Raw genomic sequence first — 23,784 nt, 5'->3', positions numbered from 1 at the left:
TAGTTTAAGAAAATATAAGCTCAAATCCACATTGTAACCTGTAAATAAATGTATTCAGTAACTCAAAAAGTCATCTTGCCAAACAATGAATGAGTTAGGCAAATATTTCTTAATCAGCTTATTAATAGCTAATAGCTAACTTAAGATCTTGGAAATGATTTCACTTGAATGTAAGGTCCCTATTTAAAAGCCAAAAGCATTGGATTCAGTCAGCCATTCATGAAAGGAATGGGATTTGTAATAGCTTCTTTAGTGAACACTGCCTTGATTTTTCAGGGAATTGTGAAATGGCACAAACTGGATATTACACATGGTGAGTCACAGTCATTTTCAAAGCTATTTTCAAAGCTATTTTTTAATGCACTTCAGTGATAATGGCAAGCAATTCCTCTGAAAGTTCTCTGGAAAAGATTTCATAACTGGATATCAAACACCAAGGATTCAGGTTACATATACATATACATATACATATACATACATACATAATTATTCCTAGCCATAGAACTCAGGAGGTAATTCCTTCGGCTGGTGTTTCAATTTAATAATGAGTTGTATAAAGCCAGTTTAGCCAGTTGAATTAAATCCAGAAGAACGGAAGTACTGTAAGTGGACCTCTAGAATGGAGTTCAACCTGTTCTGAAGTCATTGCATTACTCCTAAAGGAGCATATTTAGAGCAAAGGTGGCTAGGAAATGTTGAGAGTTCAAGTCCATGTCTTAAAAATTGCTGACGTCAAGAACGATTCTCAGGTCATGGTAGTGGCAACAAGTGGTTTGGCATGATAATGTTTAAACGAGCTTTTCTCAGCCACTTAAACCTGGTAAATTATCTATGCCTATTTCAATGTGCTCTTCAAGGTACTTTTCATCAGATTTCAATTTTTATTTTTAATTATCTTGAGTAGAAACAACGTTATCACTTATGTAGTAGGTCTCGACAAAGCTTTTTGGAAATGAGTCAAGTAATGATTTATTTCAAAGTCAGATTTGCTATCTTCCATTATCAAACACAAGAGTTAACTAGGTTAACTAGGTTAAAGTACAATGGAGTAAATAGAGATAAAGGAATTGGAATTGAAAAAAATGTCCAGCATGCTAACAGAACTGCTTATGGAGTGTTGGTAACTTCATAGATTGCTTGGAATATGTAACATTGATCTTACAAAAATGCAACCTGAGTCCCAAATGCCAATGTAAGCCTTCACAGCCTTAAATGTTCTGAATATCAGATAAAAAACTTCTTCTATTAAAACAAAACAAAACCTAATTATAGAGGAAGATCAGAAGCTTGCAGATCTTAGTCATCAAATAGAAAAAAATAGAAACATTCTAATAAATTATACATATTAGTGCCTTTTTATTCTGTATCCGAAACGTTTTTATCTTCATTTTTTCCTTTGCTTCAAAAATATTATTTTACTCTTTTATTCTTCAGAATGGTTTACTAAACATTTTAAAAACACGTAGTCAAACAAAATTACAAACTAGCAATATAAAGCATATCTGTAAAACAAAATACATAATATACAAAATAAAATGTTAGTGTAGTAGTTTATTCAACAAAATCCAAACATCAGAAATAAGATTAACCAGGGTTTCATTTATTTATTTATTTATTCATTTCATTTATACACCACTCTTCTTACTATCCAAAGAGACTCTGGTGGCTTGGTTCCAGAACAAGGGTGGGGAGCAAACTGTATTTTTTAAATAACAGCAATAATTGCTGCTTACATTTTAAAAAAAGCTATATACAAATCTAGAGACTACAAAACATTACTTTAACTTTTTAAGTATATCCAATTTCATTTTTATACCATTATGATAATATGAAGAGTGTATCTTTTCCTCACAAATGCAAGGAGGAAGTTGATAAAGCTATAGAGATTGTATACAGTATACCGAGACCTTATAAACTGTTCAATGCATTTGTTTTGAATAAAGACTTTCATTCTTTGCCACCTCATTAAATCAAGTAAGAACATTACTTTTTTCCCTTATCCATAAAAATATTTGCCCCGTTGAGGCTATCATATAATTTCAGAACTAAAATCTATGCAAAGTAATTCAAAAACAAAGTACCGTATTTTTGGAGTATAAGATGCACCAGAGTATAAGGTGCACCAAGGTGTTGAAGAGGCAATTTTTTTTAAAAAAAGTTTTTGCACTCTGCAAACCTCCCAAAAACGGCTCGTTTTTCACCAAAACGGATCTGTTCCCCCCCCCCCAAAAAGAAATGAATAGCCTTTAGGGGGCTTGCAGAGTGAATTTCTGCCCTCTCCAGCCCCCAGGAGCTCTCTAACAGCTTCCTAGAGGCTCTGCATGGCCATTTTGGAGAAGGGGACAGGGTTTCGGGAGACAAATAATGCTGTATTCAGTGTATAAGATGCACCCAGATTTCAGCATCTTTTTTTGAGGAAAAAAGGTGCATCTTATACTCCGAAAAATATGGTAATATGGTTACCTCACTCAAGAATTTCCCATGTGACAAAGGAACAGAAGTACATGTTAATACTTGCACCATGTCAGTGCAATATGATGAATCCCCATCTTATAGGGAGCAATGACCTCATTGGAGAAGTTCAAACATTAGACAAAGTTTGAAGTTATAACAAATGCATTACAAGAGGGATCCTCCAAGTTAGTCAATAGAAGAAGAAAATTTTAGCAAGTATATTGAATAATTTATACAAGTTCACTTATATTGGCCTACTTCTGTTATGCTTAAAATTAACATTTGCCTTAAGCAATCACTACCTCAATAATTATAAAGTACATTTAAATAATGGAATGTTGCTTATAACTCACTAGATACCTGTAGAATTCTATATTTAAATAACAGGTTCAATTAATTTTAGAGATCAGGTAAGTCAATAGTGCCTGGACTCACATACCACATTAAATCATAATTTGCTAACTAGTTTATTGAATAAAATACAATTGGCTGGGTTACCATAATTCAGTAAATTATAAAGTATTATTTAAATCACAATGATCGAGTTCACCCAAGGTAATCAAAGCTAAACGACAACAAAACCATGGCACAGGACGATGTATGACTCTAATAATGTGTGATATGAACATATTAACATTGTTTTTGTAAACCACAAAAATATATTATTATATAATATACAGCATACTTCATTAAGGTACCTGTCCATTTTTAAACATAAAGTATTCTTACTGCTATCCACATGTGTAACAACAAAGTTCCATTTTTTTCAAGTTCTTTGGCCATCAAGTCTAGAAGAAAAGTCTCTGCTTTTCTTTTCTTTTGAATATTGATTTTAAAAATCTTCTGTATTAAAATATGAACCTTTCCCCAGTGTATCTTTGCTTTGTCACAAGTCCCTCAAAGATGGTAGAAAATTCCTTTTACATTTCTAGCATGCATCTTTGACAATTTATCACATGTTAAATACCAATGGTTTATCATTTTATTTAAAAACCCTTTTAAGTTATAATTAATATAAATTTTAAATCCTTTGCCCATATGCATTCCCATTGAAGAGGACTAGTCTTAAGTCATCTATTTCAATGCAATCATAACTTTAAATGGTTACTAAATGAATCATAAAAATCTGAAAATTAACTCCCTTTGTCAGCTTAGGGAGGTGATTGAGAAACATAAATCAGCTGTTTTTTTTCCCAAAAAAATTCATTTGTAAGTAGAAACTGAGATGCTTCCCATAGTCCAGAGGAGAACAGAAAAACACTGGGGGAAAAAAAGTGATCCTGAATCAAAATGATTAATAAAACGAGATATCATTTTTCAAGTGAAGAAAAGTTTCCACTTGCTCACTTCATTACAGGGTATGTATAGGCAGGATCTGATTTGTATTTTCTGGTAGTTTCACGATGGCTCATTGATTTTACTTTCGACATATGCTCAGTCTCTAAAAACACAGCCAATCTTCATTTTAAAAAAAAAAATTAGATATAGAACACAAGGCCAGTACAGTCAGAAATGACATATTTACTACATTTATGCACATTAAATGCTCTGAATATGAAAACAGAAATCATAGTATTTTTCCTGAAGAAGTCAGCCCATTTTCCCCTGAATTACCAGATCCACTAGATCAGTGTTGGATGACCTTTTTGTCCTCGTGTGCTGAAAGCACAAGATGCACGTGCCCATAATGCAATGTGCCTCGCCCCCTGCGAATGTTTGTGCGACAACCTGTGCATGCACGCTCACCCCTGGACTCCCCCTGTGGGACCCCGTCTCATGACCTATTTTGGGCCTACAAGGCCTCCCTTAAGCCTCCTATGACCAAAAAAGGGGTGCAAGGGGGGGGGAACAGCCCCTCCCATGCTCCTCCTACTCCTGTGCATTCGCATGTGCCCCTCATGCCTCCTGCATGCACAGCAAAGACCCTAAAATCAGCTGGCCATGTGCATGTGCAGTGGAGCTGAGCTGGGCGATGGCTCACATGCCCACAGAGAGGGTTCCACGTGCCACCTGTGGCACGTGTGCTATAGATTCGCCATCATGGCACTAGATCAATAGGCAGCCTAGAATGTTACTTTCTCCCTCTTCTATATTAAATATAAAGGGAATGTTTCTTTTAAGGATTCATTTTTGAGATCAACAGCATCTTTTTAAAAAGGTAATAAAACCATGCTTAAAAATATAGATAATAAAAACTAAATAGCTAACCTTATCAGGGTTCAGAATCAGGTCTGGTTAATAATTGGAAAGGAGAGATTTTATGTGTGTCTATCTGTATAACAATATTCTGTTTGCCATAGCTTACAGGGCTATAAATTAATCTGAGCCATCCCACAAGTTGACAACTGCAAACCACTTCTGTATTCTTGTGGAGAACAAAAGGCCGGGCATTTCAATGATGCCATCAAGAGTTGAGATCAAATTGAACAAGACTTTATAAACTACAAGTTAAACTGAATTTCATAAATGAAGGCAAATAAAGTTAAACTGAACTTCATAAACTTTATAGCAGTTTAAGAGAGATATTCCCGAACAGAACTTTTTAGAAGTTCACTATCAGCACAATACTTATTTCACACTAAACTCTTGGACAGTACTTACACACACCATTGATTTCAAAGAGGAAATACAGGGAAAAACAGATCGCAGTGACAATTTCTCAAAACATCAAACTTTATTGCTTTAAAGGAACCTGCTGTACAATTGGTGAGCCCCATATTCTTATACACGGCTACCAGCAGGGTAAATAAAAACACAAGCAACATTTCCTCCAAGGATACAGGAAGCTGAACCAAGGCACATAAAACTTTGCTGTGAAGGAAAAGCAAAATACTTACCAGAAGCCTCTGCGGCTCATCATTTTCTTGGCAGCAAACACATTTTAAAGTGTGTCAGAATGGTCAGCAAAGCTCATAATTTGTTTTGCAGTAATTTTCCTTTGTCTGTTAATTTCCGAAGAGAGTTATCTGACCTACTTTATAAAGGTTTTTGAGTATAAATGCGCAAACCCAGTAGCTTTGTATTTCTTCTATGTGAAGAAAAGAATTACTTTGTTCTAAATTTCTCATTGTTCATTTCTAACCATAACAAGCACATATTATAACTGAAATTCAAATAGTATAAAAAGAAAATCTTAACCAACTTTTCTTGGGCCATCCTTACATTTTAGGCCAGCTCAGATCATAAGGCTTAATTGCATTATCAAATTTACAAAATGCAAAAAAATAAAACAACACGAAACTAAGGTGAAGTAATTCCTCATTTAGCTCCTGGGTTTATTTTTATGTGAATACTCACATCCTTATCCTCTTCACAACAAAGATTTAAATTCCAGTATGTAAAAGTAAGCAGTTTCTTCCAACATAAAAAGTTATTTAGGTACATCAAGCAACCAAAGAGCACCAATCTGAACAGGTATAAGAAACTCAAAATACTGACATTAAATAAGTATCTGCTCTACGTGAAGGGGGAAGTGCACAAAAGGCTTAAATATTTCACTACAATGTTATTTTTAAATAGAGATCAGCTGTTCCAGCAATATGAAAACCTGCCCTCTTTAAAATCTCAAAAGATCACTTTTTTCTCTTTTCTGTAAAGTGCAAGTGCTAGTTTTCCTTCAAAAATTGTTGCCGTTTTATTATGTTCATCATGTTAGTGACAAAACACAGTGCAAAATAGTAAGCCCATTTGTATTTTCAAAAAATTAAACTAATAATAGCAATTCTGATCATATTGTATGAGATTAGTTCCTTTGGAACTATTACTGCTGATAATTTCTTCAGATACAAAGTTTTCTTATCAGTACCTACTTTTTTCCAATACTAGAAGGAAAGAAAATCAAAGTACAGCCTTTTTGATAGTACCTGCCTCCAAATGGCTGATGAAAGTAGATTTTAATACAACGCTGATAAAATATAAGAGTTTTTCCCCACCTAGGATCTGAATGATAACTTGTACCCAAAATGCTATTTGCTCCTGTCATTAATGTTCAGCATCAGTTTTCTTTTAATAGGAATTCCTATAAATCTGGAGTGTAACAGCAAGCTATTACATATTTAGTTTGCATTCTTCCTCAAACTGAAGTACTATGAGGTTAACCTGCCGCTAAGTGTATCTAACTATCGTTCAAACCTGGTTTTTGTTGTTGTTCAGTCCACGCTGGGCAAATTAGAAATCATCCAGTGAAGCAATGGAGGGCTCAAGCTGTTTGCAAGCAACATGCCTCAGAAGATTCTTTAGAGATATCAAACTGCTTATCAAATGTTCTTTCTCTTTCCATATGAACATTGTGACCACCTAGTTCATGTAATAAATGCTTTCAGGTATCCATTGAGCCAACATCTTTGGAGCAGAAATAATGCACAACAACTGCATTAGGAAACCGGGCAAAGGCACTATAAGCAGAAAAGAAAACAGTGTATCAGTTTAAACATAGTATCTTATGCTAATTATTTTTGGTGCTCCTTATAAAAGGGCACTAATTTGTTTTGCTATTTTTATACATGTACAAGTTACTTCTTACATAAATCAATTATTTCCAAAGGTATATTTGCAATAATATCTCTTTTTGATGAAATTTTTAATGCTTTACTCCAGTGTCATTGTCCCTTTGTGTTTATATAAAGCACTATGTAATTTATGTACAATAGTGCTTTCCTTCTTTTGTTGCAAATAACAGCTTTACTTTTTTAATTACAAAGCTTTTTGAAAGAAAGTTTGGATCCCAGACAAACACTGCCTACCTCATAAAGCTAGGTACAAAGTGGGAAGTTATAATGTTGTAAAGCAGGACTTTATAAGGTAACAGGACAGAAGGTCATGAGAGTGATTTCTAACAATCAGATTAAAAAACTGAGCACAATATGAAAATTGCAGTCTATAAAATACAAGGAAGGAAAAATCCTACCATGTAATAAACATCCCAATAATAAGGAACATGGTGCTGAGACTTTACTTTCTTTTTGAAAGTAAAAACGCTAAGTTATATAATAATGGCCTAAACAGGTTGCAGCATCTGGCTGATCCTGTCTGGTCTTCAAAGCTAATCAAGGTTGTGCTTTTTTAATATTTCAATGGAAGGCCACCAGGGAATCTTGCGCTACAAGCTTGCCTGGGAAGTTGAAAAAACACCCCAGAAAGCAACAGCAAACCAGCTCTGCAATGTTGCCACAAAATTTCTATCTGAACATGTCCAGGAGTTACCAAAAGCTGACACTGATCTGAAGGAGCCTTTAGTTTTTACCATAAAACATCAAAACAGAATATGGGACTAAACAAAGAATGTAAACTAGCTGTACTGCTTATTAAGGAACTGATTCATTCAAGAACATGTTAACACAGTAATCTACATATATTTTCTTGGAATGAGCACCAATTGTGACTCAGCTATAAATCTGAACATATTTGAAGGACATTTCTAACATAAAATAAGAAATAAAAAGATTTGCAAGTATAATACCTTGAAAAGAATCACTTAAATAAAACAAAATTAAAGGATCAACATCAGTTAAAAAAGATATAAAATCTAAAGTTCATTAAGTCCTTTACTTGAATGGCATCTTTCATATATGACTAAATTTAAAAGGCTTATATCCTGTATCGCTTTCAAGTGAGAAAGACTGCCATTTTATAAGATCAGTTATGAAACTACATATAAAGAAGCCAATTTCTCTACAGACATTTCTGTAAAAGCAACCAAGGCAAGACTATACTGTCAGAACTGGAAAATCTGCAAAAACAGATTGGGCAGCAATTTCTTCTAGTTTCCTAATAATAATTTTACATACCTATTTCCAATCTTCTTTTTACACACACCACAAACTTTTTCTTCTGTGATTATGCATTTCACCTGCTGATGTAAAATCCGTTCTTCCTGTACCTTTCGCAAAATAAGAATAACTTTAGAAAAGAATAATTCCTTCAAAAGCATTTGAGGAAAAAAAACCAAATGTGGTCTTTTAACTAGTATGGGGATATGGGGATCTCTGAAATAACATTCATTGATAAGAAAAAAAAATCTGACACATACTCGCAAGAATTCAGCATGGAGAAGCTTTTTAAGTATCTGATTGAATCGCTTCTTTTGGGCATTTTCTTCAAGGACTTTTTCCAAGAATATTCGTATCTCACTAATTTGAGTATTGGCTGGAAGGAGATTTATTGCCTAGTAATACAATCAAATGATAATGGAAGAAAAAAATCATATCAGCAAACAAACAAACAAACAACTAAATAAAAATATGGTTCCAATTGTCTAACTTGCATTTTATAATACAATAATATAATAGCAGAGTTGGAAGGGACCTTGGAGGTCTTCTAGTCCAACCCCCTGTCTAACAGGAAACCCTATACCGTTTCAGACAAATGGCTATCCAACATCTTCTTAAAGACTTCCAGTGTTGGGGCATTCACAACTTCTGGAAGCAATTTGTTCCACTGATTAATTGTTCTAACTGTCAGGAAATTTCTCCTCAGTTCTAGCTTCCACCCACTGCTTCTTGTTCTACCCTCAGGTGCCTTGGAAAATAGTTTGACTCCCTCTTCTTTGTGGCAACCCCTGAGATATTGGAACACTGCTCTCATGTCCCCCCTAGTCCTTCTTTCTAGTAAACTAGACATACCCAGTTCCTGCAACCGTTCTTTATATGTTTTAGTCTCCAGTCCCCTAATCATCTTTGTTGCTCTTCTCTGCACTCTTTCTAGAATCTCCACATCTTTTCTACATCGTGGTAACCAAAACTGAATGCAGTATTCCAAGTGTGGCCTTACCAAGGCATTATGAAGTGGTATTAACATTTAATGTGATCTTTATTCTATTCCTGTTTATGCAGCCTAGAACTGTGTTGGCTTTTTTGGCAGCTGCTGCACACTGCTAGCTCATATTTAAATGGTTGTCCATTTTATTTTATACTAATACTAAGCATGCTCATAAATATAGGAGACATCTCCAGTCATATGTTCATAGATTGGTGATAATAGAACAAATGTTACTATGTTTCATAAACTCCTTCACTCTCTTTTTGAGAGTGCTTGTAGATGGAGAGTAAGCATTTCAATTAGAACAGCATTCTTTTTATCCAGCACTACAATCTAAAATGTTTCCTGTCTAAAAAAAAGCAAAATTAAGAAAACCTTACTTTAGTAGTGTCCAATTTGCTGTGATGAAGTTCCAAAACCTGCAATGCAGCTTGAAGATTCGCTTGTGGCTCTAAGAGTTCCATCTTGATTGGTCCCAAGCAATGAACACTAGGTGGTGAAAGATACATTCGGAGCAGAGACAAGTATACCTGTTTCATACAGAACAAACCATTGTGTGTGGGTTTTTTAAAAAAATAAACCCTCCAAAATAACTTGCTTTAAGTATGTCCCTCTCCAACAGAGAGAAACCTATTCTAGCTACAATTCTATACAATTGTATAAAACAACTGAGTTACAGAGAATGGGGTGAAAATATGAATTTAGGTAACAGCAGGTAAACTATCCTTGTGTACTGCTGCTGGTATATGAACATTGAAAACAATTAAATATATCTATCACAAATTGCCAGGATGAAAAAAAAAGTTTTACACTTTCAGCCACCACTTTGGGGGCTGTAAAATGGATGCTAACTGGTTCCATATAGCCATAAGCACTCTTTGCTTAAAGTGTGTAAAACCAATGGTTTCATTAAGTAAACTGAGATATTTCTGCCAGAACAGAATGGAAGAGAAAAATGACTCTGCCCTAACATTCTACATGGAACTATTTATGAAGAATGTTAATGCAGAACATGGTTGGTAGGAACTTACAGAGATAGCTTGGGATAATGTAACACTGATCTTATAAACTACACTGGCTTCGATATTAGACTTTAAATACCAATATAAAAAAGCAGCTAACAAATAATAACAATCCATTATTATGTTCTTTATAGCATTTAAGAAACTTTTTAATCTAATGCAAAATTATATGCTTTGATTTGCCAAATGAAATTAAGCATTCCTCTATTTCACTATTTTTATCTAATTATTGCATAATGTCTTTTCAAATGTGAGTTTAGTCTCAATCTGCAAATTTATTCCAACAAAATCACATGTCAATAGATCAATAGCAAGTGGAGAAGTAGTTGGTAATTAGTACTATAGGAAGGACAATGGCTTAAAGATTCATTTACATTTTGACTTCCTCCACATCCCCATGCTGCCTATTTATTATTTTTCATAGCACTTACTGTATCTACTATCTGCATTTAATTATGTAGTAAAGATCAGATATCTGTTTAATAAACACAGGGCATTAATTTTAAAATGTTGAAAAACAAGTTACTCACATCTTTACTGCCATCTTTGTTTCGGTCATAGTGTTTGTGACAGTAACTGAAAACAACAAGAAGAAATTCAGAACAAAACCTGAACAGAAGCCTAGCATATTATAAACTACATATTTTGAATTTTAATAGCAGTTAATAGCAAATGCTACAGATATTCAAACAGATTTCTTATTTGGCAAAAACACTGGATAGGTCTAATTACTCTGAAAAAATAACAAGAGTTATTGGAGAATATTTAATTTTATAAAATTAGAGAATTGGTAAATTCTGCTGAATGTATTTTATTGAAGTCCTACTTATAAGTCCCAACATGATTTCAAAAGAAACAAGTTCAAAATCTCTTAAATGTTATAGACCAGCGATGGCAAACCTTTTTTTGGCTCGCGTGCCATAAGTGGGGGGAGCACAGGGGGGTCGTGTGCGAGCGTGCCGCACCCATAATGCAATGCGCGATCCTTCAGTGCGCATGCGTGCACTACAGGCACGACCCATTTTTTTCATGGCTTTTTCGCCCTCCCCAGGCTCCAGAGGCTTTATAGGAGCCTGGGGAGGGTGAAAACAGCCTCCCCTGCCCCCTCCCAGAAGCCTCCCAGAGGCTTCAGGGACCTTCAGGAGGCTTCCCTGAAGCCTCTGAAGCAGTCAAAATGACCATTCGAGAAAACCGGAAGTCACTTACGGTTTGCTCGGAGGATCGTTTTGAGCGCTCCGAAGGCTTCGGGGACTTTCAAGAGGCTTCCCTGAAGCCTCCGGAGCAGTCAAAATGACCCTGCGAGAAGTCTGTTCCTGAATTTCTGGTTTGACCGTAGGGCCAGTTTTTTGCGCTCCGGAGGCTTCAGGGAAGCTCATGAAGCCTCTGGGAGGGTCGGGGGAGGCTCTTTTCGTCCTTCCCAGACTCCTATGAAGCCTCTGGAGCCTGGGAAGAGCGAAAAATGGCTTAAAAAAGGGTGAAGTCAGCTGGCCAGCGCGCTCATGCGCGCTGGCCAGTTAACAGGGCCCGTGCCATAGGTTCGCCATCACTGTTATAGACATTTCACACAACTCTCTTTAAAGACTTCAGAAATTTTGGGCAATGATGTCAGATTTTAACTTGAATCTGCCTATATTTCTTGGAATTCCCTTCAAATCTGTGTCAAGCAAAACCATATAGGTCAGCTATTCTTCTTTGAAACTATATGCAAATTGCATACTGTGTTGGAGTGAACTGCCAAGATTACAAAAACATTCTAGTTCATTACAGTGACACTGAAACTATCATGATGCATTGTGGTTACATAAACTTTAAAATTAGTTTTGTATCAACAACAAAATAGAGAAGCTATGTCGTTGAAAACAAGATGGTCTAATAACAGTTGCCAATAAGTTAATGGTTATAGGTTTCAAATATTACAAAGCATGCTCATACTTTTCAGCTATCTTGGTGTCCTTTAGGATGTGAACATATATAAATAGAGCTTGCTCGTGATTTCCCATGCGTCCCAAGAGCAGTGCACGTTCTTCTAGGAGACCTGATGGCAGGAGGAGAAAAACAGCACTCAGTGGCAATAAAATGTATAAAGCAGTCTATAAGAATATGTATAGTAGTGAAAAAGAAGGAATGAACCAATGGAGGAGGTTGGAATAAAATATACATTGCTGTTTAAATTATGGGCCTGCAAAGAAGCAAATCATTCAAAAGAGAGGCTATGCAAAGCACCACTTTTCAAATTTTTAAAAACTACCCTGTCTTTTTCTAGGCTTATATAAATTCAGGAATGCCTACTGACTAAATCAAAATCTTTAATTACAATCATAGATCAGAAAACTGTTAATTATTTTTGCAGACATGTCTAGTTGGATTTTCCTTATTTATTTAAATCAATTTATATGGCTGCCCATTTCACAAATGTAAATCTGGGTGGCTAATATGAATTAAAAAATATAAAAGAAATGATACCTAACTACCTAGTTAGACAGACAATTCTATGCTTTTAACTATTTTAGAAGTTATTTCCAACACACAAATTCATTAGTTTATTCTACTGAACTCCAATGTGATTCCCCAGAGCCATTTTTCATATATGGTTCTTAATCAAAGATTGCAGGGGCTTTCTGTTGTCAATCTGCAGACTAAAGCCTTAAATAATAGGCTGATACTAGTGGGAATCCTTAGTTAAATACTAAAAAAAAAATATCCCTGAAATACTGTAAATGTTGCACAGCATGGGTTACTGTTTATTCTTACCATCAAAGGGAAAGTCACTGATGAGTTGCTCAGCATTGTAATAATTGGAACTCTCAAGGAAGGAAAGAAGCTTTTTTCGGTACTCTCCAAGTTCCCCCTCTTCCTCTCCAGCTGGCACTGGTGTTTCATCTGTCAGAAAAGAATTTCATATGTGACTAAATATGTCTTACTGCTGTTCTTTATGTTTGTCTCTCTGTAATATTCTACTAAAAATGCACATAAGCATTTTTTCTTCCTTGACTGGAAATGATCAATATAAAGTTAATGTTTCTGTAGATCTTCTAAAAATGTTCTCTTACTTAAGTGAGCAAACAAACAGTGCTACCCATATACTCCAGAATCACAGGGGCTCCCCTCTGCAACAATCCCAACTCTACTTTTGCTTCTGGTTATGCATAATAATATAAATCACGGGTAAAAATACCTGGAGGGAAAGAAGTGAGATATTCCTTCATTAGGCCTTGTACTTTCTCACAGTAGAGCTGAATCAGACAATTGTGAAACTCCGAACCAATCTCATTCCAGATATCAATTACATGCTCCTGAAAATATATGTACATATACCGAATATAAGAGTTAATGCTATGTATCGCTAGAATTTTGTAATATTTCAAAATGTGATCATCAGGGATTCAAAATGACTATGTATCACCTTATTTAACTATTGGAACTAATTTTAATTTTTTTTAAAAAAGATGGCTAAAATTACTTCTTTTGTAAATAATATGAGAAATAAAGTATTAGATTTTTAAAAAGTAGATTATTACAATTTTAGTTCTTACCAAGTAAGGAATGGCGAGGTTTTTAAAATTCTCTAACAAGAAGTTCAGAATCTTTTTTCGTGGCAGGGATTCTACTTCAGGAAGATCTTCTGTAAATATCTGCCAAACAAATGGTTGAATTTCCAAAGCTGATATTTGCATATTTACTCTGATTTTATTAAAGATCAAATAAAGACCACTGTATTATATATAAGGGCTACCATACTGGGATAAGACTTGGGATGCTACATTAGCTCACCCATTCATTGGGTGATTCTGGGGTGGTCACTATCTTTCAATTCAACCTGCCCCATGGGACTATTGAGTTAGGCAAAAACAGGAAGGTGGGAATGTTATTTAAGCCACCTTGAGCTCCTAGAAACAGAAGTAGTAACAAATAAAAGAAATATACAATACTCTCTGATCAAATATCTATAATTAACTTTTCTTTAACCTCCTCAAAGACTAATCAATATCTTTCCTATCAATCCACCTTTCTCTTTATATTTCTTATGATTTGCTATTATGGAGCTGATGAACCTTTATCATCTTAGGACCTTAATATAGAGCCTGAAGGTAACAGTATACCCACCATCACGTTTTGAGCTCTGTCAAGCTCTTTGCCCAAATTGCTTTAATAAAGAGTTTTAATAAAAAGGAATGGAAAATTAGCATATTGGAGCATAAAGCATTTGTTTCAAGCAAAATCCATCTTGTCCTTATATTTTCTACTTGAAAAAATCTTGAGACTTTTTATACAATGTTTAGTTTCTTGTATTGTCAATATTGTAATCCAAACTTAGTGTCATATGTAGAAAAGCAAGATATGTTAAAACCTGAGATTAACTCTGTAAATATTCTGAATGAGGTCAGACAATGATATGCTACATAGTTGAAATTGTACTGCCTACCAAACACATGCTTCATTCTTTTTGGATGGATTACAATATAGCTTATAATTTATCTTCGAGGATAAATTGTTATTCAAAATAGTCCCCATGTGGAGTATATAGTCACAATAATTAAAAGTAATCCTTAACCTATTTAATAGCTTTAGGAATATTAATCAAACTGGCAGCAACCTGCCTAAGACTATTTACTTTGCTATCATAACGGTCAGTGAAGAGAACCGTTCCGCCTCTCTTTTTTTAAATGTATCCAAGTGTACTTACTTTTAATCCATCTTCAGGAAAATCCCTAAGTACCCAAACTGAATAGGAAAATATTAAATTCAAGTTCTCTGTTCCTACAGTATAAAACAAAGATGTCAAATTAAAGAACTATAAAGGTACCGTGTTTCCCCGAAAATACGACCTGTCCTGAAACTAAGGCCTTGCCACATTTTTCGACTGGGCAAAAATATAAGCCAGCCCCCAAAAATAAGCCCCCTGGACAATCCCCCCTCCAGCTAGGCAGAGCGCCACACACCAACTTAGTGATATCCCGAAGGCGCCAAGCTGCAGAAGCTGGGAAGGAGGGTGGGGCCAATGCACTCAGATTGCTTGCCGCCTTTGGGATACCGCTAGGTTGGTGAGTGGCGCTGTGCCCAGCTGGAGCGGGGGGTTGCCAGGCGGCTGCTCTCACAAGCAGCTGCCCAGCAACCCCCCTTTCCAGCCGGGCAGAATGCCACTCACTGACCCAGTAATATCCCAAAGGTGGTAAGCCACGTGGCGCTCTGCCCGGCTGGAAAGGGAGGTTGCTAGAGTGCCTGTTCTGCCCCAGCTTGCGTGCCTCCCAGCGTCACTATGCCCCGGCCCAGGTCTCCCTGTAGCGCCACTGCCGCTGTGGCACTCCAAGCATAACCGGCTTCCAAACTCTGGAGATCCGCTGCTGAGTCTTCTGATAGTGGCCACTCTGGGATACGCTCTATGGTTGTGGGCCAGCTGCCAGAAGACTCTCTGTCCCACCAGTCTTCCAACTCTGATCCAAGGAAGTTCTAAATACTCCCCTCCTGATTTTTAGGTCACAGCTTTCTTACTACTACACATACCATGATTATCATCCAGCATTCTGGAGAGCTGCTGATTCTTTCAGTAGCTGCTTGTTTGTTGTTTTCCCTCTTGTTTGTATCCCCTACCTTTGGTTTGTGAGCCGCCCTGAGTCCCTCCGGGAATAGGGCGGCATATAAATGCAATAAAATAAATTAAAAGCAAGATGCTATAAAAACTCCTGCCAGACATACTTTTGTGGGGTCCTTGGTGTTTCTGAGCTTGATGGTTGGTGCTTGGTGGACATTTTTTAGGAAAATGTTCACTTGTGCTGAGAAAAAAATGCTATTCACCGACTTTCATGTAAACATTATCTGTCTAATTTCTCATTTTATAATGTGAACTTAAATATTGTTATGATGGAAATAAATCCAATCATTAAATTGTTTACTTTTGTGATAACCATTAACCATTTTTCTTGATATGTGAAATAATACAATATACCACAACACCAAATACAAAGAAAGTAAATCAACTTCACTCACCCAAATGTTGTAAATACTGAACAGTTCTTTCATGACCCTTCAAAGGAGAATTAGCTTTCTTGGACTGATCCACTAGCACCTGCAAGGCTTCAGCAAAATAAAACTCTATTTCATTATCTTTTAAGTTAAACAGTAGGATTGTGCAAACTATTTGGAGGACTATTCTGTGAAGTATCTTTCCAAACTTGCTGTTCAAAGCATTATAGTGTGGAATCCTTTTTCAGGCTCAACATAGCTGCTTTGAGGGCCATTTATAATGTCTGACCATAAATATGCATGCCAGATGTTAGTTTCAGTGGCGCAGTGGTTAGAGTGCAGTACTGAGGGCTACTTCTGTTGACTGCCGGCTGCCTGCAATTTGGCAGTTCAAATCCCACCAGGCTCAAGGTTGGCTCAGCCTTCCATCCTTCCAAGGTGGGTAAAATGAGGACCCAGATTGTTGGGGGCAATATGCTGACACTGTAAACTGCTTAGAGCGGGCTTAGAGAGGACTGTAAAGAGGTATATAAATCGAAGTGCTATCGCTATTGCTATTCACCCTGGTTACAAATCTGACAATACTGTACTATAAACTATGTAGCCCGGTATGAACATCACACTGCAATCTTTAATTTCCTTCCCCATCAAAAAAATACTGATCTCACTTGCTAGTTTACTCTATGCAAAATTTGCTCATACATTATACTACCAAAAATGAAGAGCTTAAAGAGATGTGGAAACCCCTTTGGTTCCTTCTTTCCTTACCCTTTTCATGGAGACCTTTCTTTTCATATAGTATGATTAATTCACTGTATTTATGAGCTTTCTTGAGCACATGCTCACTTTCCTCAATATGGCAATGATTGTTCTCCAGTCTCAATAATGGTGCCACTAAGGCTACATTTGTCTGTAATAAAAATAAATTTAATGGAATTGGAAACAAATTCATATCACAAAATGAAACGTGAATCAAGGAAATGAGGTAGTGAAACTATTTTGCAAGTAATGAGATTGTTATTAATAGAAATGGGATGGCAATCTACCCTTCTCCCTTTATAAAAATTCCAGTGTATGCCAGTTCAATAATAACCTTAAGATACTATCACAAACCTACAATATCCTTTTCCCTGTTGAACAGTAAATGTTGTAAGGCATATATAGTTATTTTTACTAGGAATGAAGGCAGTTGCAATATAAAGACTTGAAACTTTGAAACTTTAATAGAATTTGTATGCCGCCCACTCCCTAGGGACTCATAACATGCTCCTCAGCAAATTCTCTTGACTTCACAACTGAAGCTAATGAGGATTTCCAAGGGAAAAATGGCAAACTGAAGACTCCTCTGCTAAAAGTAATAGATTGGCTCTTTGTAATTACTCTCCAGACAAGGAGAAGACATGAGATCATCCATAAGTGCTCTGTAGAGATGTTTCCTCTGACAAGTCTGCAAGACAGCAGTCTCTAGGAGAACTAGAACTCTGGAGAAGAGGAAATAGGTATCTTGCTCAACCAATAGTCAACCCCCTTTAAGAACAGGAATACTTCCTTTTTATTCACTTTTGGAAATTGTTTGTTAACTGCTTTTCAGCTATAAGGAACTTTTGCATTGACAGGTTTTAAAGCTACAGAAGAGTTTTCTTCAGTCCTTAGCAAAAAAAAAAAAGTTTCAGGACTTGAAAGCATTTTTGGAATAAACAGCAACTTTGATTTTGGAGAGTTACAAACTGACTGAAGGTCCAGATGAATTTAAAATAATTTTTTGGAATTAATTGTAAGAATCTTTTCTATGGGAAAATATTTTGGTTTTGAATTCTTTAAAAAATGATAAGTTTAGAAACTAGAGCAAACTAAAAGGAAATTAAAATTATATTTAAAGGAAGAGAACACCTTAATTGAAATTTGAATGCTATACAGAATACAGCAAAATAATAAAATGTTTGACATTTTTGAACAATACTCAGAATTTAATTTTAAAGAGGGTCAGATTCTATAGATAGAGTGTGTTTAAAAGATGGTGGAAGAAGAACAATTTTCACCAGACAAGATTAAGACTGATCTGAAAATGAATTTTAAAACGAAAAACTACAAAACCGTTATGGAAAAAGATGGTATATTCGATGTATAGAGTATAGAGTATAGAGTATAGAAGTTTATTTGTATGCCGCCCCTTTCCCTGGGGGGACTCAGGGCGGCTCACAACCCAAAAGGGAGGGGATGTGCAAAATAATCCAGCTAATTTCTTAATAATTAAAATGATATACAAATAACAAACCAAGAGACAAACCTGGATAGTCCTTCTATATTACATTTACAATTGGCTTGGTAATACTTTGTAGAATTTTATGATAAGGGACGAAGAAAAAAAATGAAAAGAAATTAGTTTTAGGACATAATTTGAAGAGACTAAAAGATCAAAACTATTAAAACTACAAGGGTATGAAGTTGGTTTATTTGATCAAGATTAAAATATGTATGTTGCTAACTCTGGTAATTCTCAATGGACTTTTGTGATTAGATATAAAATAACAAGATTATTAAGAATGTGTTTATAAACAAGGAATGGGATGTAAGAAATAGATTCATTTTATTTTAAGAGGAAGAGATAAATTACTAAAATGGTTTATAATTGTGATGAAGGGAAAGTCATTTCTTTATCTTTTTTATTGTTTAGTTTTTAGTTTGTATTAATTTTTATCATTGTAGTTTTAATTTTTAATAAAATTACTATTTAAAAAAGTGAAACTAATGATATATGTATTAATGACCTGAACAATATTTTAGCCGTAATTAAATGTATTTTCTGATTTTAATTATTTTAAGAGAACTGTCTATAGATTGCATATGATTCTTCACTCTCCTCCACATTGTACTTTAAAATGATTTTTATTTGCAATTACATCAAGGACTGGGACAAGATTTTTTTAAATTCAATATTAGACATGGAATCTCATCAGCACTTTTAATGCAAACAATGTTTGACCATGTTTTAGAACTTCCCCTGAAGACAAAGGATTTGTTTGGAACTAACTAAAAAAGAAAGGTATTTCTAAAGCAGTCTCCTTTCTCCATATTTATCTTTAGGTCTTTCTAATACCCAATTGCTATTTCAGTATAAAATTACACTTTGCTTCCACTCTGAATTTCCAATTCAAAAGATGAAGAGTACTCACATGGAGGAAGCATTTCAACAGTGTAGTATCAATTATCTGTATCAATTTCTTTTTGGATTTTATGGTAGGAGTTCCCTCCATGAGGGGAGATGTAGTGGACTGATGGTCAGAATCATATAGCTTCTTCACTAACTGACTTCGTTTCTGTAAAGAGGAAATAAAGTTAAGATTACGCCCTGCCCACATTACTCAAAATAAAAGCCAGTGAAGCCTCATTATTTTAGTTTTTCTGTACTCTTTAATTCTTATTACTCGAATCTCTCTGTCTTCTTCTTTTTCCATTGTTTTGTTACACTTGACTCTCCACTCCGTCTCTTCTCTCTACTTCTCTCTACAAAATCTTGACTGCAAGCTTCCTGAGAAATGGACTCAACTTCTTCACTATATAGAGCAAGACAGTGAAAGTTGGTCACTCAGAGAAACTACAATTTTGTTTTCTTAGCATGATGACTTCTCATATCAAAGCTCTAATATAACCAGATCATAACTTGCCCTCACTCAAATCCATTTTAAATGTTAAATAAAACAAGAACATGGCATTCTATACTTTGGAAACAAATCTGGAGGTGGTGTCTAACATAAGCAGCCACTGGGAAAGCACAATAAAGAGTTAAATGCTTACATGAGTTAGGTAATCTATAAGTGCTAGGTGTGCTTTTTCTAGCTCCGCTGCAGAGAGACTTGGCACTGCATTTGGATACTGGAGCTGTTTTTTGTAATCACCGGGCAACAATTCAGGATAGAGACCTATCACATGTGTAGGATCTGAAGAACAAAAACACAAGTGTGGTAGGTCAAAATATTTTCAGAAAAAATGCAAATTATAACAAATTTAGATTCACAGTATTTATCTCTTTAACTTTCTTTTATCATAAAGAAACTAATTTGACTAAGATCTATTTCAGTAGTAAAATATGATGGATTCAACAACATGAATATGGCTGGCTTGAAAATCATAAACTGGAAAGGAATACCAAGTGAATTTCACTATGCTTAATCATGAGCTTTGTATTCTTTAACATTTTCATTAATAACTTGAGCAAGGGGGTTGAGAGAATGCATTTCAAAATTTTAGGCAATCTAAACATAGTAAGGTAACTATTAACAGATACGGTATTCAAAATAATTGAATAGAGTAGACAAATGGGTTGTAAATAACAGTGACATTTAACAGAAACAAAGAGTTTTTTCACCTAGAAAAGAAAAACCAAATATGCAGGGATAAGATGGGGGATTCCTGGTTTGGTAGTAGTTAAAAAGACGTCACAAAAGTAGTGGATTACAAATTGAATGAGTCAGCAGCACAATGTGGCTGCAGTTTTAGGCTTCATCAACAGAAGTAATTTCTAAAGCAGGGGAAGCAATATCTTTACTAGATTCTGCATTAATTAGTTAAAGACTTGTTAACCATTACATCCAGTTTTAGATGAATAGTGAAGGAAACTCAAACAAACTGAACCAGTCAAGAAAAGAATACTGAGGATCAGGTCAAAATTAAGTCCTTTGAGACAAGAAACTGGGAATGTTTAGTTTTGAGAAGGCTGGGGGTAGGGGGGGCATGATCATATTTTTCCAAGCCTGAAAAAAACTGTCAAACAGAAGAAAGCCAAAGACTCTTCTCTATCATTTTGGAGGACAGGACATGGAACAATAGATTTAAGTGACAGAAAAACAGATGCCAATTGAATGTTTAAACATTTTGACAATAGGAATAGATTCACAGTGGAACTAATCATCCAAAGTAAAGGTTGTATATCCATTTTTCACTAATTCTTCAGTTTCCTACATGAAATGGGAGACTTGATTATTTAAATGGCCCATTTTAGTTCTATTATTTTATTTCTTTTCTAAAACTATGTATACTAATATTCTGTGCATAACTTTTAAAATAATTTGTTGCAGTTCAGTACTACTGAAATTCCAAATATAAAATAATGAGTGTTCTTTCAATATAGGGTCATCATCTTGCAGTGAGATGGGCAGCAAACAAATGTAATACATAAATAGTTTTTTTTAAAAAAAGATGTCAAGTTACTGCTGCTGATACATTTACTTTTTACCCAATGGCATCCATGGCTAGTTTTCACATGAAATACTTATTTCTATACTAAAATGCTTCTATGTTTTTGTGGCACTCTCTCAACATTGCAAGATAAATGTAACATTGTAATTTGTAATATTGGCAGAAGAGTATTTTGATATTTTGATCTACAGTTCAGCTATGCATTTTCAAGAATCTTTCCAGGGAGATTCATAGGAGACTACAAGTTACAAGAGGAAATGTATCTCTCTTGTCTTCTCGGCAATAACAAAAAGAAACATTCCACAGGATGTTCTTACAAAAATCCAAACACGAACGCTTATTTATAGCTTTTTACAGATGTGTTTTAGTAATATTTAATTCTCCTTGCATAATTTAAAGCGAGGCTGGAAATGAAAATCTACCTGTCCCAAGTTTAGCAAAAACTTGCATTGATTCATCAAAGCGCTTTTGGCAGAAAAGGTTGAAGGCATAAAGATTCTTAATGTGATGGATCTGTTGCTGTTTTTCATTGTCAGAATCGTCTTTCATATCCTAACAAGTTTAAACAGAAGCAGAAAAAAATACTTTATTCACCATAAACTCTTGAAGTGGAAAAGAAAAAAATCAAGAATTAAAAATGCAAACCTTTAGGAAATAGCACACTGGCTCTTAAGGAAATTGATCCTTGGTAATGAAAAAGTACATTTGAATATACTTGTGGGAAAAATTGTTCATGCAAGCCAGGATATATATTTCTATCTCAGTTATGCTATCCAAGAAGAACACAAATACGTTTCTTGAGTGTGGCAAACTTTATTGTCACATTTGTAGTCCATGAACACTGAGACCATAATAAATATCTGAGTAATACATAGTAGCCCTAAATAAGAAGTTCAAAAAACCAGTGCATTCAAAAATATAACTGCACTGAATGGATCAAACAGTGACATAACTCACAGTTACTGCCTTCGGTATACACTCTCCAATCCCTGAGATGCATATAACTACACTTCAAAGCCTTGAACAGAGTCCTCCAAACCCCTCCCAACATTACTGCTAAGTTGTAAAGTAATGTGACAGGAGGAGAAAAATATGAAATACATGAGGAGCTGCAATATTAACATGATTTAAATAAAAGTAAAGCAAGTGATACCATTATTTCAAAAAAATTGCACCTTTGACATAAGGCAGTGCTCACATGATTGATTCTCGCAAACAAGAGATATCGGTATTAACAATCATTTAAGTGTTTTTGTAGCCCACTTCATAGGTAAGTACAATCAGATTAATAAACATTTTTATCACACACAAATTGTATATTTTGCTAATTAAATCTTTCAGAGAACTAGGGTTTTTTTATTTTAAGTTTGTTCCAAATTTAAAGATCTTGGTTATAGACTTTAAAGCAAGCCAGGAAAGTTTCATATTGTATCTTGTTCCCAAAATGTAACCATACTTTCTTATTTAATGAAATAAACCCTGATTTGTTCATCTCCACTATGTTACAATCAAAGCTTATTATAATCAACCTGAATCAAACTAAACCAACTTCCACAGATTTAAAGGATAAGCACTAAATTTTGCAGTTACTCATCACTATATGCTAATTAACAAATAATTTAGTCTTTAAAGAGCACTTTTACTAGATAGCAACTTATAAATGTAATTATTTCTCACAGAATCACTCAAGTTCTGTGAACATACTAATAATGTATGGCTTTGTGAGTCCCAGTTAGTTATTTAAAACACAATAGACTAGGTTCAACCATCATACTAAACCAAATACAACTGATACCTCATTATGGTTTAGTATGACACAGGACCCCAAGTATAGAATGAAAATATATTTAACCTTTCACTTACCGCCAATTGCAAAGCCAATTCAAACTGTTTATCTTGGAGGAGCTGCTGAATCTGGGTTGCAATGGAAACTGGAATGAGGCGCCAAACAAAATGATTGCTGGCCACATATACAATATTAGGACTAAAATAAGGAAAAAGATACAGTCAGCAATGTACCTTAATCAGATTAAAGGGCTAACTCCCCTTTGCTCAACAATTCTTTAAAATTAATAATTCAACAGTATTTTATATACAAAATAGGAGAAAAGTAGGCAATTAAAGCTTTCCTACCCTCCAGAAGTAATGAAGCGTGGCTTATGTAGTTCAATACTCTGAACCAGGAGACGGGGCTCAAACGTACGAATCTCTACATATCTTGGCAATACTGCAACCACGTATGGAGTCTGATGTTCTATTATGGAAACAAATCAATCAGCAACAGCATACAGACTTAAACAACTTTCCAATTTTTTTATTACTTTCTTCATCCCCCTTGTCTTTTTAATCATTTCTCTTCTAACACTACTGTCCTTTATGATAACAGCATAACCTC

At 35.0% G+C, this 23,784-nt stretch overlaps 1 protein-coding gene across 2 annotated transcripts in view; it reads right to left on the bottom strand.

Moving 5' to 3' along the window:
- Positions 1–1,043: 1,043 nt before the first annotated feature.
- Positions 1,044–23,784, bottom strand: part of VPS39 (VPS39 subunit of HOPS complex) — a 31,728-nt gene continuing 8,987 nt past the window's right edge. The window contains exons 9-25 of one of the 2 annotated variants that reach the window (XM_014065001.2): positions 23,523–23,643; positions 23,253–23,373; positions 21,812–21,941; positions 19,989–20,131; positions 19,367–19,510; positions 16,962–17,103; positions 16,218–16,304; positions 14,917–14,990; positions 13,766–13,864; positions 13,408–13,525; positions 12,984–13,112; positions 12,165–12,267; positions 10,763–10,808; positions 9,591–9,740; positions 8,483–8,617; positions 8,241–8,326; positions 1,044–6,848 (exon numbers count right to left, since the gene is read on the bottom strand). In XM_014065001.2, coding sequence (XP_013920476.1) covers positions 6,773–6,848; positions 8,241–8,326; positions 8,483–8,617; positions 9,591–9,740; positions 10,763–10,808; positions 12,165–12,267; positions 12,984–13,112; positions 13,408–13,525; positions 13,766–13,864; positions 14,917–14,990; positions 16,218–16,304; positions 16,962–17,103; positions 19,367–19,510; positions 19,989–20,131; positions 21,812–21,941; positions 23,253–23,373; positions 23,523–23,643 — 1,904 coding nt within the window. In that variant the 3' untranslated portion in view covers positions 1,044–6,772. Of the gene's footprint in view, positions 6,849–8,240; positions 8,333–8,482; positions 8,618–9,590; positions 9,741–10,762; positions 10,809–12,164; positions 12,268–12,983; positions 13,113–13,407; positions 13,526–13,765; positions 13,865–14,916; positions 14,991–16,217; positions 16,305–16,961; positions 17,104–19,366; positions 19,511–19,988; positions 20,132–21,811; positions 21,942–23,252; positions 23,374–23,522; positions 23,644–23,784 lie in introns of both variants that reach the window. The other variant, XM_014065000.2, reaches the window with a different exon arrangement.

This window comes from Thamnophis sirtalis, unplaced genomic scaffold (assembly GCF_051295495.1).
Source record: "Thamnophis sirtalis isolate CommonGarterSnake01/CBP01778 unplaced genomic scaffold, rThaSir2_p1.2 scaffold_1, whole genome shotgun sequence".
Classification (NCBI taxonomy): domain Eukaryota; kingdom Metazoa; phylum Chordata; class Lepidosauria; order Squamata; family Natricidae; genus Thamnophis; species Thamnophis sirtalis.
This window is presented reverse-complemented; position numbering and strand designations above follow the sequence as displayed.